This window comes from Colobus angolensis, unplaced genomic scaffold, assembly GCF_000951035.1.
Source record: "Colobus angolensis palliatus isolate OR3802 unplaced genomic scaffold, Cang.pa_1.0 Scaffold12, whole genome shotgun sequence".
In the NCBI taxonomy this organism is placed as follows: Eukaryota; Metazoa; Chordata; class Mammalia; order Primates; family Cercopithecidae; genus Colobus; species Colobus angolensis.
This window is the reverse complement of record NW_012113141.1, coordinates 4,942,095-4,959,573: the sequence shown is the minus strand read 5'-3', so window position 1 is coordinate 4,959,573 and position 17,479 is coordinate 4,942,095. Positions and strand designations below refer to the sequence as shown.

Genomic DNA, 17,479 nt, shown 5'->3' with positions numbered 1-17,479 from the left:
TTTTTTTTTTTTTTTTTTTTTTTTTTTGAGACGGAGTCTCGCTCTGTCGCCCAGGCTAGAGTGCAGTGGCCGGATCTCAGCTCACTGCAAGCTCCGGAAGGCAGGCATTATTACACACACTGTGCAGCTGAGGAAGTGGAAGCTCAGAGCAGCTGAGTGACTTCTCCAAAGTCACACAGTGGCAGAGTGGAGCTGGAGCCTCAAGATCTACCCTCAGTGTGCAATGGAGTTTCAGCAAAGGGAGCTCACTTTGAAAATCCCACCCCCCAAAATAAGGTTTAATTTCCCTTACGGATTTGTTTATTCAGCTCTGCATGCTGGGCCCCTATTCCTCGGCAGATGGGGCTTGGACAACCTTCACAGCGAAGTGATCCCCACTCCACTTGGGTTCCTCTAAGTGGTATCACCAGGGGAGATGCTGGGCCCGTTTGATGTTATGACTTCTGCTGGGGCTTGGAGAAAGGCCCTCCAGGGGTCCTCTCTTAAAGCTGGGACATATTCCCTGTCAATCATCGGCCAAGAAAGGGGTCCTGAAACTGGCACCAGAAACCCACAGGCAAGCCTTGGACCGATGGGAGAGAGAATGTCGTGCTCTCTGAAATCCTCACCATCTCAGGTCTTGACTGAAGAGGGTCAGTGTCTGCGCCTGTGCCAAGCTAACTACTCCCTCTCCCGCCCCCCTGCCAAGCCACAGAGGCCGGCAGAGCTAGCATGGGACTGAACAGGCCTGAGAACAGGCCATGTCTTGCCTGTTAAACTCTGCCCTTATTTCCCTGGGGTTATTCCTGGCCCCTTGGCAACAGCTTATGTCCCCATCCTGTCCTGAAAATTAAAGATTCATCCAGAGTGGAAACAGTACCCCGGCCCTTCACCAATAGAGGGCAGAGACACTGGGAATGAGCACGACAGTCCCAGGGGCATGACGATCTTAGGGAGTCCGGGAGTCCCAGCTGCTCTCTTCCCAGGGTGATGCCCTGCCACTGCCAGCCCAGGGGTTCCACACCCATGGAGGGGGAGGTCTCCTTTATGTCTCCCAAACAAAAACTCTGGCCTTCCAAAGAAGACAAAGGGCTCTGCACCCTCCCTGCCTGTTCATTACCCTGAGGGTCCCGGCCGCTTCTCAAGCCCTCTCTGCTGTTGCTGTGATCAGAGGCCAGGAGGGGTGGGGGTGACGGGGCCTTGGCAGCAGGTCCAGGCCACTGCCCCTGAGCTCTGGGGCACTGAAGGCAGTGGCCAGGTGCGGAGAAGGCTCTGCTGTGTTGAATGGCTCCAGCTGAGGAGGGCGCTTCATTAACAAGGGGGTCTGTGCCTACAAGTCCAGCAGACAGCCGCGGGGGACACGGGCTTCCCTCTCCCCCTGGCCCTGACCCAGGCCTGTGCCCACACACTGAGCACACAGCAGAAGACCCCGTGCCCCTCACCGTGGATGGTGAGCGTGCTGGTGGAGCTCTTGGTGGGCGTGCCTGCATCACTGGCGACCACCCGCAGCTGGTACTCAGCGATGCGCTCTCGGTCCAGCTCGGTGGTGGTGACCACCACGCCGCTGCTGCTGTTGATGACGAAGTCCATGCGGGGCATGCCGACCGGCATACGGTAGGACACCAGGCCGTTCAGGCCCTCATCGAGGTCGATGGCCACCACCTGAGGGCGAGGAGGGGCAGCATGAGGGCGGGGAGGGGACACTGGGACGGGTGCTTCTCCCCCAAGAAGTGCTCCCTCCTCCCTGCCAAGCCACACTTGGCTGCAGCCAGACACATCTGCTCCCCTCCAAGCCTCAGGCCAGGCCACTGTCCCCAGGGCACCCTCCCAGATGCTCTCCAAGGGGGTCGCACGTCAGCTGAAAGGCGTCCGGATGCACCAAGTGAGGCCGGCGATGGGGCGGCAGAGGGACTTTTTAGAATAGGAGCTCAGGTCTCTACAGTGCTTTCCCCCCTTCAGCCCCTGCTCTCCCCATTAGGAAGCCCTTCCAGGTTTGGAGCAGCTGTTCCAGCTTAAGGACCCCACCGTTATCTGGAGTTCAACCACATAGAAGGCTGGATCCACAGGCTTCCCCTCCCCGGCTTTGCTTTGCTTTGTGAGACAGCAACAACAAAAATAAAATGACATCAAGGGTTCTTTTTAAAAAGTCACTTGAGGATTTCATTATTATTTTTTTTTTAAAAAGCTGTTTGCGGCCATGTACAGGCAAGCCTCCTCCCAAGTTCCTACACTGTTCTCATTTGCACCTCCAGCCCTGATCAGATTGCCCAACTCAAGACCCCGGTTCCCTGAATAAAGTTTTACTGAAGTGGATCCAAGGCATTTGGGGAAATGTGTAATAATAGCTAAAATAAGAGTTTGGGATTAAGCCAAGACTTTCAGGATTGGAAGACAACATCAAGGTCGTCTGATCTATTTCACATCCAGCAAACTGGACGAGAGGTGTCTGGACTCAGCTTGCATGCTTTCCAGGACGGGGGGGCTCAGTATTTTTACTTTACTTGAACACAGCTCTACTCCCCTGGAGAAGGCTCTTCTGCACAACCTGCAGAAATCTGAATTGCCTGAGGTCCTAGGTGGGACCCGGGAGCCACAGTTCAAGGGAGGGCCCTCATCCTGTACATGAGGACAGTTTCCAAATTAAACGCTCCCCGCTCCTTCCTCTATGAACTCAGAAGTTGCATTGGTGGGCATCTTTCTTTGCCGGCCGTGAGCCCCCAGAGAATCGGGTTTGGCGGTTGACTCACTCTCACCCTGCCTCCCCTCTAGTCTGGGGGCTTCCTCGGGGACTGACTGCTGTTCCCTGGATTGTGGCGCCCCCTGCTGGGGGTTTGAGGACCCACCAAAGAACACCACCTCCTACTACAGATGAAGAAACTGAGGCACATCGGGCCTATGGGGCACCACCAAGCTCACTCCCTCTGGCATTCTGAGAAACAACCCCGTCTTCTTCTAATGGGAACAGGCTAACTTGACACGGCCATTGCGTCTCAGATATAAGCCCTCGTGACAGATACACAGTGATCACCACAGCTACTGTGTTTCCTGTGTCCAAGTTCCAGGGTGCTTCATACATGTGTCTGATTGAGTCCCCACAGCACAGCCAGGCAGGTACTATTATTATCTCCATTTTACAGATGAGAAACTGAGACTCAGAGAGGTTAAGCAGTTTGCTCCAAGTCACACAGCACCCTGGTGCTGGAGATGGGATCCACACCCCTGTTGTTTGGACTCCACAGCCCATGCTCTTAAGCAGGAGGGTCTCCAGTGTTCCCAAACGGCCTCTGGAGGGCTGAGGTTTTGAAAGGACTCGAAACCCTGGATGTCCTCTCCCCTAAACCAGCACCTTCAGGATCCCCCTGACCAGAAGATGATGGAACAAGAGGCAAAGAAGCCAGTGCCCCGTGCTTGCTTGGCCACAGGGTCTTTGGCAAGTCTCTTTACAGCCCTGCAAAGTGGGGAGAGGCCCTTCTACTGTAGTAGAGGGAGCTGATCTGGGGCTTATGGGAAGCCATGGGAGAGGCAGATGCCCAGGGCTACACTCATCTGGCCTTCTTTGTATTCTAGAACCATCTGCAGGCTTAGGGAATGGAAGGTCCTGGGCCAGACCTCCATAATCAGGCCCTGAGAAATTTGGACATGACTTCCAGAATTCCATCTTGCCTCTCTCCCTCTCTCTCCCTCTGCCTTTGCCCATCTCACTATCCTTTCCTACCACACTTCCCTCCACATCTCCAGAGCCTCTGTCCTTCAAGATCCAGCTCCTCCCCTGCCCCAGCTCTGCAAAGTGTTCAGCCTGGGCTAGGCCCCTTGGGCACCCACTGCCCACTTCTGGGCTGGTAGGAATGAGATGAGAGAGACTCACTTGGTAGATGGAGACCCCTGCGGGGGTGCCTTCGAGCACCTCAGCTACAAAAGGCAGGTTCTGAAAGGTGGGGTCATTGTCATTGAGATCCAAGAGGTTCACAAACACTGTGGCACTGCTGGTGGCTCTCAGAGGGGGCCTGCCACCTGGGGAGACCAAGGCGAGAAGGGGCTGAGGACGGGGTAAGATGGGTGCAAGAGAAAACGGACAGGAAGAAGGCAAGTGGCAAGAGGGTGGCAGATTCAGAGCCCTCCGTCCCAATGGCCCCTCCAGGAAGCAGCCTGGGCCTCACAGCTAGCCTCCCCAGCCCCCTCCGTTCCCTCGGGGTGCTCTGGGAGTCACAACTGGGGCGTGGGTATTACCCTACTCTTGGTGATCAGACATAGCCCTCCTGGGTGGGCCCCAGGTCCCCCAGAGACCCAGTCACCGGGGATGCCCACAGCCTAAGGTGTGAGGGCTGTGAGGGGTGAGAGGGGTCCATACAGTCAGTGACAGAGACGATGATTTTGCGCATCAGCTCAGCCTCGTGGGGGTCAGGGTTCTCCCGGTCCAGCATGGCATGGGTGGTGCGGATCTTGCCTGTGGTGCTGTTGAGGCTGTAGAACTTGTTGGGTGGCTGGATGCTGTACACCAGAGTGCCATTCTCCCCCAGGTCTGGGTCCACAGCCACCACCTGCCAGGGAGGGAGCAGACCCCTTTGCTGAGCCGCGCCTGGGGAGGGTGTCTCTGGGCTGGCCGGGGGTATCAGAGCTCAGACGTTGGTCCTGGAAAGGGGGCATCCTGGCTCCAGCCCAGGAAGTGAGCCTCCCTGCTGGGCCCAGTAGGGGGGTCTGAGAGGAATGGGAGGCAGGAATTCTCTAGGGGAGCGGCTGGGAAGGACTGGGGAGTCTGTACTCCAGCTGAGATTTTTGAAAGGATTTGAAACCCTGGATTTTGGAGACTGGGTTCCTCCTCATCAAACCCTCCCTTCCTTCCTTCCTTTGAAGCATTAGATTGTGACACCAGAGATGACAGGGCATGTGGAGGAAGCCATGGCTGGGCTCCAGTTTCAGAAGGCGGGACCCAGTTATCTGGGGCAGTCGTGGGGCTGGGGGAGTGTTGAGGAAGGAGAGGGTGGAGCTCCCTGGAAGGGAGGTACACCGTCCCTGGTAAGGGGCAGGGTCTCAGGATTGGGCCTCAGACACTCCGGCCCCTTCAACTCCCCAGCCCACAGCCTTGTTCCCCACTTATAATCCCCATGTCATGAAGGGGTCAGTGCTCAGTGCCGCCCTAACCCAGGGGCGGTGAACCCCACAGCCTGCTGTCCCTTAGTGTCCCAGATCCCACACAGCCGGGTCGTAAACAAAAGGCAAAGGGCCCCCTGCAGCCTTTGAGGGCTCCCCGTCTTCGCTGAGGCTCCTTGCGTGCACGGATCCTCCGCTCTGTGGGGAAGCTCCCTCATCCTCCACCCGCCCTGCTTTCCACAAGGAGAAAGCAGAGCCCAGAGAGGCACAGGCCACTCTCAGGGTCACACAGCCCCAGCCATGGAGCTGATCCAGCTCCCAGCCTGGAGGCTCCTGAGGTGGCCCTTACCCCTCACTCACCCTGACCTTGCATCGCAGAGGCCACTGTGGCAGCAGGGGTGGACAAGACCTGTGCGGGGGAGGTGACCACAGTCCCTGGGGCCACATCAGGACAGGATTATTCTTAACTGCAGTACACTCGGTGGTGACAGCCAGGCTTGTCAGCTCCTTCATCTTACTTGATGTGGAGCCTTTTGTGCTTTGGCAGCAGAATCTGTCCCTCCTCTGCTTAATCCCCAGCCAGAGGTGTCTCTGGGGCCACCAGACCAGAACAGACAGATGAGCTGCCCTGGCTGAGTACTCCCATCTACCCTGTCCATGGGTCCTGGGGAGGCCGGGGAGAGAGAGGCTGATGCAGGGCTGAATGCTGTGGTGCCCTATGCCAGCTGCCCCTTCAGAGGAGCGGGGGCAGCCCCCACTCCCACCCTGGACTGCTCAGCCCTCCTCTCCTCAGCCCAGTTTTGCAGCATCAAAGGGTAGGGGAGGGGAGGTCCCTGCCTTCCAGGCCTGAGGTGTCCTTTTCTTGCTGTGGGCATGTTGCCTCAGTTTCCCTAGCTTCCATAAAGGGGACCCCAACACCCCCATTTTGCAAACGGGAGACGAGGCTCTTAGGTACTCCAGGCATAATTTAAAACAGGCCAAGTCATTTCACAGATGGACATAGAAGACCAGCATTCCTTGCGTTTTTACAATGCTTCTCTCAACAGTTTGAAAAGGGAGATTTTTTTTTTTTTTCTTTGAGACAGAGTCTTGCTCCATTGCCCAGACTGAAATGCAGTGATGCAATCTCGGCTCGCTGCAATCTCCACTTCCTGGTTTCAAGCGATCCTCCCGCCTTAGCCTCCCAAATAGCTGGGATTACAGGCAAGAGCCACCACGCCTGGCTAATTTTTGTATTTTTAATAGAGATAAGGTTTTACCACGTTGGCCAGGTTGGTCTCAAACTCTTGACCTCAAGTGATCCTCCCGCCTCAGCCTCCCAAAGTGCTTGGCTTACAGGTGTGAGACACCACACCCAGCCTGGGGGTGAGATGATTTTCTCCAGGTTTTATTTTTCTGGATGGGGAAACTGAGGAATAGAGCAGTTGAATCACTTGTTCCAGGCCAGGCCTGTTGCTGAACAGGCTGAGATAAATTTCACATGGGAGGTGGTTCTCTTCTGTTCCCTCTTCCTGCCCCCACCATGCCAGAGAGTGCCAGGGGTAGCTGCTTCCAAGTGACCCTGGTTGGGGCATGGGCACTGGTTTTGGGCCTCTTGGTCACTCTCTGGTCACAGGGTGAGCTGGGAGTACAGGAGAGGGCGGAGGGCTGTGAGCCCTCCTGCAGGCTCCCTGCTGGGCGATTTTGTAGAATCTCACCACTTTCCCCTCATTTATTTCCCATTTCACGCCCGTCATTTTTCTCCTGGCCTGACGGGGAATAATTCTCTGCTTCTCCCCTCTCTTTATTTTGCTGGAGGGCTCTGAAAGGCTCTAAATCAATGCCCATCAGCCAGGTCCTTGAAGGCAGCTGCAGGAGCCAGAAAGGAGAATGGGACCAAAATCTCCCTTGCAGACAGAGATGGCCACTCTGCCAGCGCATGCCTGTGCAGGTGAACCTCCTCAGTGCCTGCATGCCAGGCCACACCCGGTGCATGCAGATGCACACACTGCACCAACTCCAAACGCACCCAAATGAAGCCACATGTGGGAAGACACTTGTCTGCATGCAAGCTCTGAAAATCACTGGAGTTGCCTTGTGCCTCTGACTCCAGGGGCTGTGGCCCATGCCATGCCTAGAGGGGGCTCTTGAGAGAGTCTTGGGCCACACGCCCTAGTCTCCCTCCGACAAGGAAGACCCAGCCACCGCCTGGCTGAGCTGGGGGGTTGGGGGAAGGAAAGGTAAGATATTCACCAGCTGAGTCAGTCCTCAACAACACACACTTTGAAATATTTTGAACACCTACAATGTGCCTGGAACTGTGCTAGGCAGTGTGGTTTGACAGTGAACGAGATAGGTGCGAGTCCAGCAAAGGAAGCAGATGATGGTAATGATAGTGGTGATAATGACAGCTACCATTTACTGACCACTCCCCATGTGCCAGTGCTTCCTATATCTCGGCTCAGTAAGTGCTGATCACAGCTCTATCAGGTGGGGACTCTTACTAGCCCTATTTTTTAGATGAGAATAACTGGAGCACAGAGAGGTTAAGCAACTTGCCCAAGGTCACACAGCTGGTAAGTGGTGTAGCTGGGGTGAGAACTTGGGCATTTTCGTACCAGAGGCTGCCTGCTTAATCACTAAACCATGTGCCTCTTAATAAGCAAACAGCCTACCAAACAAATAAGCACAGATCGTGGGCCCAGCTCTGCAGGAAACAGAATTTGGAGAGGGGTCCGAGCTACTTTAGACAGTAGTCAGGGAGGGCCTCTCTAAGACAGCTGATGTTTTAAGCTGGGACAGATGAAAGAGAATGAGCTACCTATGGAAAGAGCGGGGGTCAGGGAGGCAAGGGCTTGTGCAAAAGCTCTGAGCTCGGGGAGAGTTAAGTGGGTGCAGGGAAAGCAAAGGCCTGTGTGTTGGTGATGGGTGGTTGTGGGCGTGGGTGTGTGGGAATGGTGGGGTGGGAGATGAGTCAGGTGGTGGGCCAGCCCCTGTTCAAATATCACCTCCTCTTTCTGTCACCTGAACCTCGGTTAGCCGTTCCCTCTGTAGCCACCTCACCTGGCACTTTGGCCACAGACCCTACCTCATCCTAGGCCACTGTGAGGCCCTAGAAGGCCCCAGGGGGTCCTCTCCAAGGTAATGAAGCATACCCATGTATATACATATGAATGCATATACACGTTTTATGGCTATACAATTTGAAAGAATTTTCATAACTTCCTTTTCAAAATATTTGGCTATGACAAACTTGACTAACGTTGAAGCCTCTTGATTTCTGATTTCCTGGCAATCATCATACGTAACTGGGAATTCCAGAAAATTCTGGAAAATTTTCGGGAATTCTAGAAAAATCTAACCTCCAATTTGTCCTCAAATGTAATGAAATTTTCACAAACACTAAATTTCATAGTTACTGAAACTGCCGTCTTTCATCTGATAGATGTTTCATATAACAAGTTTTAATTTTGATTCTGTCCTTTTCTCTTTGAACTTTCAAGCCATCACATTTATTTTTCAGGTCTCAAATACTACCCTGGGGCACTGAAAAGCTGAAGCCTGTGCCCATCAGACGCCAGCAGTGGAACAGCCACACCCGCTCTGTACTACAGATTGGGATGACACAGCTGGCTCCTCAGGGGTGACAATGGGGTGGACCCTGAGGGTTTTTTTTGTAGGTCTGGCAAGGACTCTGGCTTTTGCACAGGGTGAGACGGGAACCATTGGGGTTTGAACAGAAGAGTGACATGACAATCCCCAAAGGCAGGCAGGGCAGGAGCTTCATTTTTTTTTGTTTTTTGAGACAGGGTCTCACTCTGTCACTCAGGCTGGAGTGCAGTGGTGTGATCTTGGCTCACTGCAGCCTCAATCTACCAGGCTCAAAAATCCTCTTGCCTTAGTCTCCTGAGTATCTGGGACCACAGGGATGCACAACCACATCTGGCTACTTAAATTTTTTTTTTTTCTTATAAATGGGGAGTGGGGGGTCTTACTATGTTGCCCATGCTGGTCTCGAACTCCTGGGCTTAAGTGAACTGCCTTCCTTGGCCTCCCAAAGTGTTGGGATTATAGGCATGAGCCACTGCACCCGGCCTGGTGTTGCTTCCTGTACCCTTAGCCAGACAAGTGTGGGGCCTGGCATGCAGTAGACGTTCCCTGATGGCTTGTGGGTTTCCTGGAAAATGAGGAGGCACTGGGCAGCAGGCCCCTGGTCCATTGTCCATGCCTGCTTATGGCTCAGAAGGACTTGCGGAGGGCAGGAGACCTGGTGAAGGGCGAGGGGACCAGAGCTTGCAGATGCCCAAGGCTGTGTGCAGTCCTCACCTGGCACACCCACTCCTTGTCTGCTGGGTATACTGTTTGATAATGGCAATCCAGGCTGGTGTCCCATGCAGCCCCTTTCTCCCAGAGCAACCTTCCTCATCTGCCCCTCAGTTCCCTTTGGGAGGAATTTCCCAGAAATCTAAGGGAAAGGTGAGGGTCGACCAGAAGGTACTCAGAGGTGAGATCCAGCCCCAGCTCTTGGAATCCCTGGCTGGGGTGGGGAGAAGGTTATCCTGGGGCAGTGCAGTGCCCACGAGGCGGCAGCAGAGAGCACCCACCAAAGAGCCCAGAGAGCTGTGTCAAAGGGCGAGGGTAATGGTTTCTAAACCTGGCCCTGGGCTGTAAGGAATTCCTCTACGGGACTTTGAAAAATCAGATTCCAGATCCCTCACCTCTGCCCTATTCCATTGTGCCTATTCCAGTGCCAGAGCCATACCTGGCAGTGGCTCTGGATGGGAGAGGAGGTCAACCTGGAAGGAAGGACAAAGAGAGGGAGGGAAGGATTGGCCGTCATGCCTATCTTCCTTTCCACATGTTCACTGACTGGCTGTCAGCTGGTGTGTGGATGCCCCCTCCCAGAGGAATAAAGACTGGGCCAGGTGGTTTCTAATCCCTCGTCTCCAAGTCAGACAGACCAGGGTTCGAGTCCCGACTGTACCCCTTACAAGCTCTGGGACCTTGGGCAAGCCTTCAAGCTCTAAGTCTGTCTCCTCCACAGCACAGAGGCAGCGGAATCCCTCTGCCATGTGAGATTATGGTGAGGGGGAGAGAGTTCCTGAGAAGCCATCAGGTGAAGCTCAGGGCACATCCCAGCTGTTCAGTCAATGGCGCTACTGTGAGTTGTCAGGATTCAGGTCCCCCACAGGGCTGGGTGGGTGGCAGTGGGGCTGTTCCTGTGGGAACAAGCTTCCCCAAGTGAGGCCGTGTGGTGTACAGGGTGTGGAGGAGAAGGCTGAAAAACGTGGATCTCCCAGCAGAGAAGATGGTATGGGACTGGGACCTGGGCTTCCTCAGTTTCCCCAGGATTCTGGTCTCCCCTGTGGATGCCCTGGCTTTGGCCGTGTCTCCCCTCTGCACCCTGAGTTGTGCACATTCCTGCACATAAGCACACAACACACACAGGGGCCTGTGCAAACCTGGCAACCCTGTGCCAGAAAATTCCTGAGGTGAACAAAATCCTTGCTGAGCAGCCCTGGAGGCCAGCCTGTGGGGGAGCTGCAGGGCACGCAGTGAAAGAGAGGTGCTGGGGTGGAGCTGGGGCTTGTGCAGCGTAGGGGTGGGAGCTCTCCAGAGCAGGTGGCCAGAGTCCTGGGCTCTAAGGGCACGTGTGACTCGCAAGTGGAACCGGCCAGAGCTCCCCTGCCACTGTCCCTGGGCTGCCTGAAGCTCCCTTTGACAAAGCCTGAGGCCTACTGACACTGGAGGGCTTTCCCTTGATCTCTGACTGCCTTTCACCATGCAGGAGAACTGCTAGAACTCTTTTGCAAGAGCCAGCTCAGAGGGACACAGAGTCCACCAGCCCCATATGGGCAGCCCCCCTGGGATCGCGGTGGGAGGGGCACACACCCCTGGAAAGGGCCGCCTAGCGGTTCTGCTGCTCTGCCACCACCTACCGTGGTCACGTCAGAGTCTGGAGGGGTCATCTCCACCAGGTTGATGTAGTAGGGTGCGTCCTTCCATGTGGGGTGGTTGTCGTTGATGTCCAGGAGCGTGATGTTTACCTGTGAAACCACAAGGGGCGCTGGGAGACGCACCCAACTGAGATGGGCCCAGCAGGGCCTGCCAGGGGAAACATGCTCAGATGCCCACGGGCCATCTTGGCATTAATTCCGCCAGCTCCACCAACCTTGGGAGCCTTGGGCAGGGCCTGGGCTTTGGAGGACAGGAAGGAGCCAGGCCCCTTCAGGAGAGAGAGTTCCAGTGGTTGTCCCATCAGGAGGCAGTGGAATGGATGTGATGACTCCTGAAATCCTTGCTGTGATCTGGGACTTCTCCCATTCCTGCCTCCAGTCTTGGCTGAAGGTGACTGACAGGGTGGGGGATCTAATAGGATCCCTTGAGCTTCCCCATCTCAGCTACAAGCCAAGCAATTTCTTTGCTCACCTGCTACCAGGTACATTATTTATAGGGCTGATTCCTATTAGCAGGGGCCTCCCTTGACAGAGTAGGGCATTGGGGATTTTCACACCAAATCCCTGGCCACGCGATACCATCTCCAGCCTCTCTGGCTGGGTAAGGATGGGGTGGCTGCTGCAGGCTGGGTGAGGGCCACAGTTCTGAGGGTGAGCCAAAGAAACCGAATGGGGAACAAATCGGGGAGGTGGCTGGAGTGACTGTCAGCTGGTTCTCCCGCTTCCTCTCTCACAGAGCGCTTCTCACTTCCCCCTTCACTTCTGCAGCCGAGAGCTCATTCAAGGCCCCCACATTTGGTTCCTCTAGCTTTCTAGTCTCTGGGGCACATCAGTCGGGGAAGAACAAGCCCCCAGGAACCCTCCAGGGCCCTGCTTCCTGCTCTGAGCTGCTCTTCCTCACAGGAATGCCTACTTCTGCTCTGTTGGCAGGTGCCAAGGCACGGAGAGGCCTATAGGGCTCATGCCTTCTGCCACCTGCCCTCCTGGATTTTTAGGTGCAGGAGAGAAAGTATTTCATTTTGCTCCTCCCAAGGGCCCTCCATTCCTGGTGGTGATGCCTTTCTTCCCCACAGCCGTGGTGGCCCCGGGGACTGCCCTCTGCCGCTGCTGACTTCATTTTTGCCCCCTTGCTCACTCTGACAAAGCCTCACACAGGCTGAGGACACGGCGGTCCAGAGGTACAAGCGGGGAGCAGCAGCCTGGCTGGCGAGGGGGAGCTGGGGCATGGGAGGGGAGCACACTCACGGTGGCGATGCCAGTTTTCTGGTTGTGGCCCACACCCCCGTCCACTGCGCGAACAATCAGGATGTATTCAGACTTGGTCTCTCGGTCAAGCAGAGACGTGGTGGTGATTTCCCCTGCCAGAGAGAGAAGTGGGTGCATGAGAGGGTTTGGGTGGGCCAGGGGGAGCGCGAGGGAAGGAGAGAGAGTGAGAACGTGCATGAGAAATGTTAGCAGGCGACCATGATCTGGCAGCCTGGACGTGTTCCTGAGATGGTGCTTATCACAGTGGGAGACAGGACAGCTCCCGTGCCCTGGAAGCCAGCTCCCCAGAGCTGGGCAATGTAACCCCACAGGGAGGAAATATTTGCAGATGTGGGAAAATCTAGGCTGATTCTCGGGCTAGGGGCTGGAGAACAGGGCAGGAGGGCCATTAGGCCTTGAGCTCAGTCACAGATCACCTCTTGTTTAGACTTTTGACATTATCTTACTGGCTTTATCACCTGGAGCTAGGTACTTCAATCCTCTGTGCCTCAGTTTCCTCATAGGGTCCAAAGGGAACCATAATAGGACCTACCTCATAGGGCTGTTATGGGGTTAATTGAATTAAGATCATGGAAATCTTAGAACAGTGCCAGGCGCTGTTTATTTATATAGTCACAGAAATACAATGACAGGAAAGAAAAACACCAGGTGTCCACATGCGTTCTAACTTATGACTCATTACTGGACAGTTCAACCTATCCAGCCTTATCGTGCATTGATAATTAATAGTTATAAAACAATTTCCTAATTACATTGTGAACAGCATAATAATTACATGGCCTTGAATTTTTTTAGTGTGCTAAATCTGAACAATTAAACACAACTTTTTGTTCACCTGTATTTGGTCTTTCTTTGTATTTTGGTGTAACTGAAATTTACCAGCACACCCTGATAGTGGTGTGCTGGTAAATGTTTGACAACTGGCTCCCCAAAATTAAGAAAAAAAAAGGCATTTTCCAGCTTCCTTGGTGTAAATAGCCCCAGCAAGGCCCATTTTAAGCTACCAACTTGATGGTATTGAATATGGAGTTCACAGCTGAGAGCCTCGCTAGCTCTTGGGAGCAGGGTGAGGCAGTCCCAGCAGACTTCAGCAGTCACTGCAGCCAGGCCATTCACCAGCTTGCATCAGCCATGGGAGAGCGCCCATGTGGTGAGGATGTGAGACGTGGATTTGAATTCTGATTATGGACCTTCCCAGATGGTTGGCCTTGGAAAATTTTAAATTTTTGAAGCTTCATTTTTCTCATCTATAAAATGGAGATTAGTGTGACTTCCACGCAGAGCTGTTGTGAGGTTAAAGTAATTCTAGGTGAGGCTCCCAACACTCAGAAAATGCCTGTTTCCTTCCACTGGACTGTGAGCTTTCCCCACGGGCAGGGCCTGTGTGCTATCCATCTTTTTATCCCCATTGCCTGAGCTGTGTGTCCTGGGACAAGTCGCTTAACTTCTCTGTGCTTGGTTCTTTCCACCATGAAACAAGGCAGCTGGGCCAGATTGCCTTTAGGACTGCTGCTACCCTGACAGTTCCCTCCGTGGCATGCTGGCTTGCCCTCTGGTCTGTGCAGGGCTGAGCAGGGAGCTGGGAGTGGGTGACAGGGCAGCTTAGGTGCTAAGGCCAGGAATGGAAGACTCACAAAGGTCTGCCCAACAAGCCACATTCTCTGCCAGGGTGGTGTCGATTAATTGGCAGGGCGAGGAAGAAATTAATCTCTAAAAAGTTTTAAACATGAACTTGTCGGCATGATAGATAGCCTCTCTTGTCTGGGAAATTAGATCCAATTAAGGCCACCTCTGTGGGGCAGGCCTGGCTAATTTGACCGAGGAGCTCAGAGGAAAATGCTTACACCTTTGGAGCCAAAGTCTTGTTAAGGCAGCAAGAAAAAGTCTGTGTCATTAAAGGCCCCAGGTGGAGCTGGAGCCCTGACTGGGGAGGCAAGGGCAGGGGTGGCTGAAAGGTCAGGGAGCTACTCATATAATGGAAACTTTAATGTTTGGATTCTGGATTCAGAAGTTCATGCTCTGTGAGTCCTCAGTCAGGTTACTTAACCTCCCCAGTGGCTCAGCTTCCTCATCTGGAAAATGGGGATAAGGCTAGTACCTGCCTCACAGGTGAGGAGGCCAGAATGAGATGCTGCTGCTCAGAGCCCTGGGAACAGTGCCGGGCATGTGGTTCATACTCATTCATGACATTACTCTGAGACCCCTGGGAATGAGGGCTCACTGTGGGGGATGCTCCTGAGAGAAAAGAGGAAGGCCCTCACTTTCTCAGAGATAGAAAAAGAGGAAGGGGGCCCTGGGTCCCCTTCCTCAGTCTTTGTACCCATCAGAACTGGCTATCTGCTCCCCAAGCCTCCAGGAAAAGGGTACAAGAAAGGGATTGAAGGCTGACTTCCACCGCGGAGGGATGGATAGCAGGAAGAGCTAATGCTCCGCTGGGCCACTGACCACCTGCAGCAGGGATGGCCAGTGTCCACCAAAGATCCCTGCTTCCTTTCCAGGGGATAATTATTACTCAGATGTGACTGCCAGGCAGGGCCTGGCCCATAACCTCCTCCTAGTCCGATAACCCATGCTCTCTTTTCCCTTCAGCAGTGACCTTGGAGCCACAACATGGAAGGGGCCTGGGCCCCAGAATCATCATGTGGAAGGCTGTCACTCAACATCTGCCTGGGTTGACTATATGAATTCGAATTTCTACTGTCTCAAGCCACTGAGATAGGGTGTAGCTGTTTAGCATCAACAGTTCCTTTAACTCATACAGAAATGGGTATTGGAAGTGGGGTGCCTTGCATGCCCACTGAGCTGACTGGGAACATCATGAGGTCAGGGCCATGTCTTATTCCTTCCTGTACCCCAGCACCTGGCACAGCACCTGGCTCAGAGCAGCCCCCACCCCAATTTCTGAATGAACATATGAATGAATGTACAGAGGTCCCAGATTCTTCCCCAGGTCTGGCTGAAAAGCTTGGGTCTCTTGCTGCTTCTTTCTGCCCACTTTTTCTCCCAGCTTCAAGGAAGAGAGAAAACTGAGGAATGTACATGGAGAGATGAAGAAGAAAGAAGAGAGTTACATGGGCTGAGCCGGGAACTTGGGGCAGGGGGCTCACAGGTGAATAAACAAAAGAGAATAACGATAGTAATATTTTTAGCACTTATTGTGTGCCGGGGACTATTCAAAGTGTGTTCCCTGTTATACATCATTTAATCCACACAGCAGCCCTAACATGATCTTCCTCATCTTACAGCTGGGGAAACTGAGGCACACATCTGTGTAGGAAGAAGAGCCAGGCTTTAAGAATGAGGTCAGGAGCTGAGGGAGGGGGACACTGAGGCTTTAATAAAGGTGTTCCTGAAAAGGGATGTGTTAACCAGCTGTTTGTAAGATGAAACACATTTAAAACATAATACAACTCTTCACCCTTGAAAAACATCCTTCCCTGGATCAATTCACATTGTGATTTTTTGGGTAAGATCAGTAATCACACTCAAATTAATATTTCAGGGATTACACCGGTGCTCAAAGTTGGCCTGCTCAAAATTGAAAGGAAGGAGACCCGGACCCAGAGGCTGGTTCTGGGGCCGGGTATGGACAGTCAGCCTCAGGGTGTGGAGGACCAGGGTGCTTGGGGTCGGGGGCTCACCTGAGCGGGCGTTGATCCGAAACTGGGCGGAGCCTTCCAAGGAGTAGATGATGGACTCCTGGCCGTACTCCCGAGAGCGGTCCAGGTCCGTGGCATTTAAGAACAGCACCGTGGCTCCTTCAGGGGGAAAAAGGTGGGGGCAGGGGGTGCTGCTCACCCTGGGCCCCTGAGCTCATGGCCCCAGCCCTGGGAACAGCATTTGCGCTGGCCCAAGAGGAGGACATGGGACCCTCCCAGTGACCAGCTCTCAGGGAGGTGGGAGGCCTGCCTGTTGGGACACCCCAGGGATGAGGGCGGCTCAATCATCGTTGTTGGAGCCCAGATCGCTGGGCTGGGTGGGGATGAGGCTCCATGAGATGCTTAGGGATGGACTGGGCCCTCTGGTGTCTTCCTGTCTCCCCAGCCCCTGCCTGGCTGGGCACCATATTAAATATACTCAGATTGGCCAGCTTTTACTTGGAGTCAAAAGACATGAAGCTCCATATTAAATTATTCTACATTTACTATATTCAATTTTAGTCTAGTTTTATCTCATTCACAGGGGAATTTATAAGGGTTTTTATTTTCTCCTTAAGGTTCAGTTAAGGCCTTCACCTCTATTTCCAGTTCCGTGAAATCCTGACTCAAGGGATCAGCTTTTCCAGCCACTCTGTCCAGACCCTGAGAGCAGCTTGTCCTGAAGCTGTGCCCACCAGGGCTGCTGGCTCCAGCCCCTCCTGCCACCCAACTACCAGCTCTGGCCAAGTGGCGAGGAGGTCCGGTGCACAGGCTCCTGGAATCTCCACATCCAGACTGGAACCCGCAGGGCCTCTGCAGGCGCCTTCACCTGCCTGAGCATCATTTCCTCCCCTGGGACCGGGTCTAAAGATACTATCTAACTTGTGGGTTTGCTGCTGGGATCCTGAGGGATAAAGCATGGAGGCCACAGGCTGAGCCCCACAGGGAGCTCCACTGGGCTGTAGGGCTGGTGGTGACCATCCAGCAGATGAATCAACAGTCCCGAGGGGCAAGGGGCCAGGCAGGTCATTGTAGCCCTGTGGTCCTGGGTCCTCAAATATGACCCTCAGGTCTGCCTTGAGCAGGAGGACAGGCACATGAGCCCTAACATACCCCTGAAGAGAACTAAGTGCCATAGTGAAGGCCTCTCCTTGACAGAGTCCCCAGGGATGGCGGGGAGTGCTGGGGGTGGCTCTTTAGCAGTGACATTCTCCAGGCGATGCCTGACTAGGACAGGAAGGGTAGGCTGGGTACAGCCCAGCACCCACCCAGCTCATTGTCAGCTGTCAGAGTGGTACCCAGAGGTTCTCTTTAGAAGGGCTTGTGGTGTCAGGGAAGACTAGTTCCGACTCCACCATCCCTGGCTCTACCATCCCTGGCTCTACCATCCCTGACTCCACCAACCCTGACTTCACCATCACTGGCTCCACCACCACGGGCTCCACCATCCCTGGCTCCTCCATCCTCTGACGCCACCATCCCTGACTCCACCATCCCTGACTCCACCACCCCTGACTCCACCATCCCTGACTCCACCACCCCTGACTCCACAATCCCTGACTCCACCATCCC

General features: G+C 54.2%; 1 protein-coding gene across 1 annotated transcript in view; it reads right to left on the bottom strand.

Moving 5' to 3' along the window:
- CDH23 (cadherin-related 23) overlaps positions 1-17,479 on the bottom strand; it is a 296,198-nt gene that overhangs the window by 26,410 nt on the left and 252,309 nt on the right. The window contains 6 exon segments of the mRNA XM_011927642.1: positions 1,422-1,641; positions 3,845-3,990; positions 4,328-4,517; positions 10,986-11,093; positions 12,249-12,361; positions 15,911-16,027. Coding sequence (XP_011783032.1) covers positions 1,422-1,641; positions 3,845-3,990; positions 4,328-4,517; positions 10,986-11,093; positions 12,249-12,361; positions 15,911-16,027 — 894 coding nt within the window.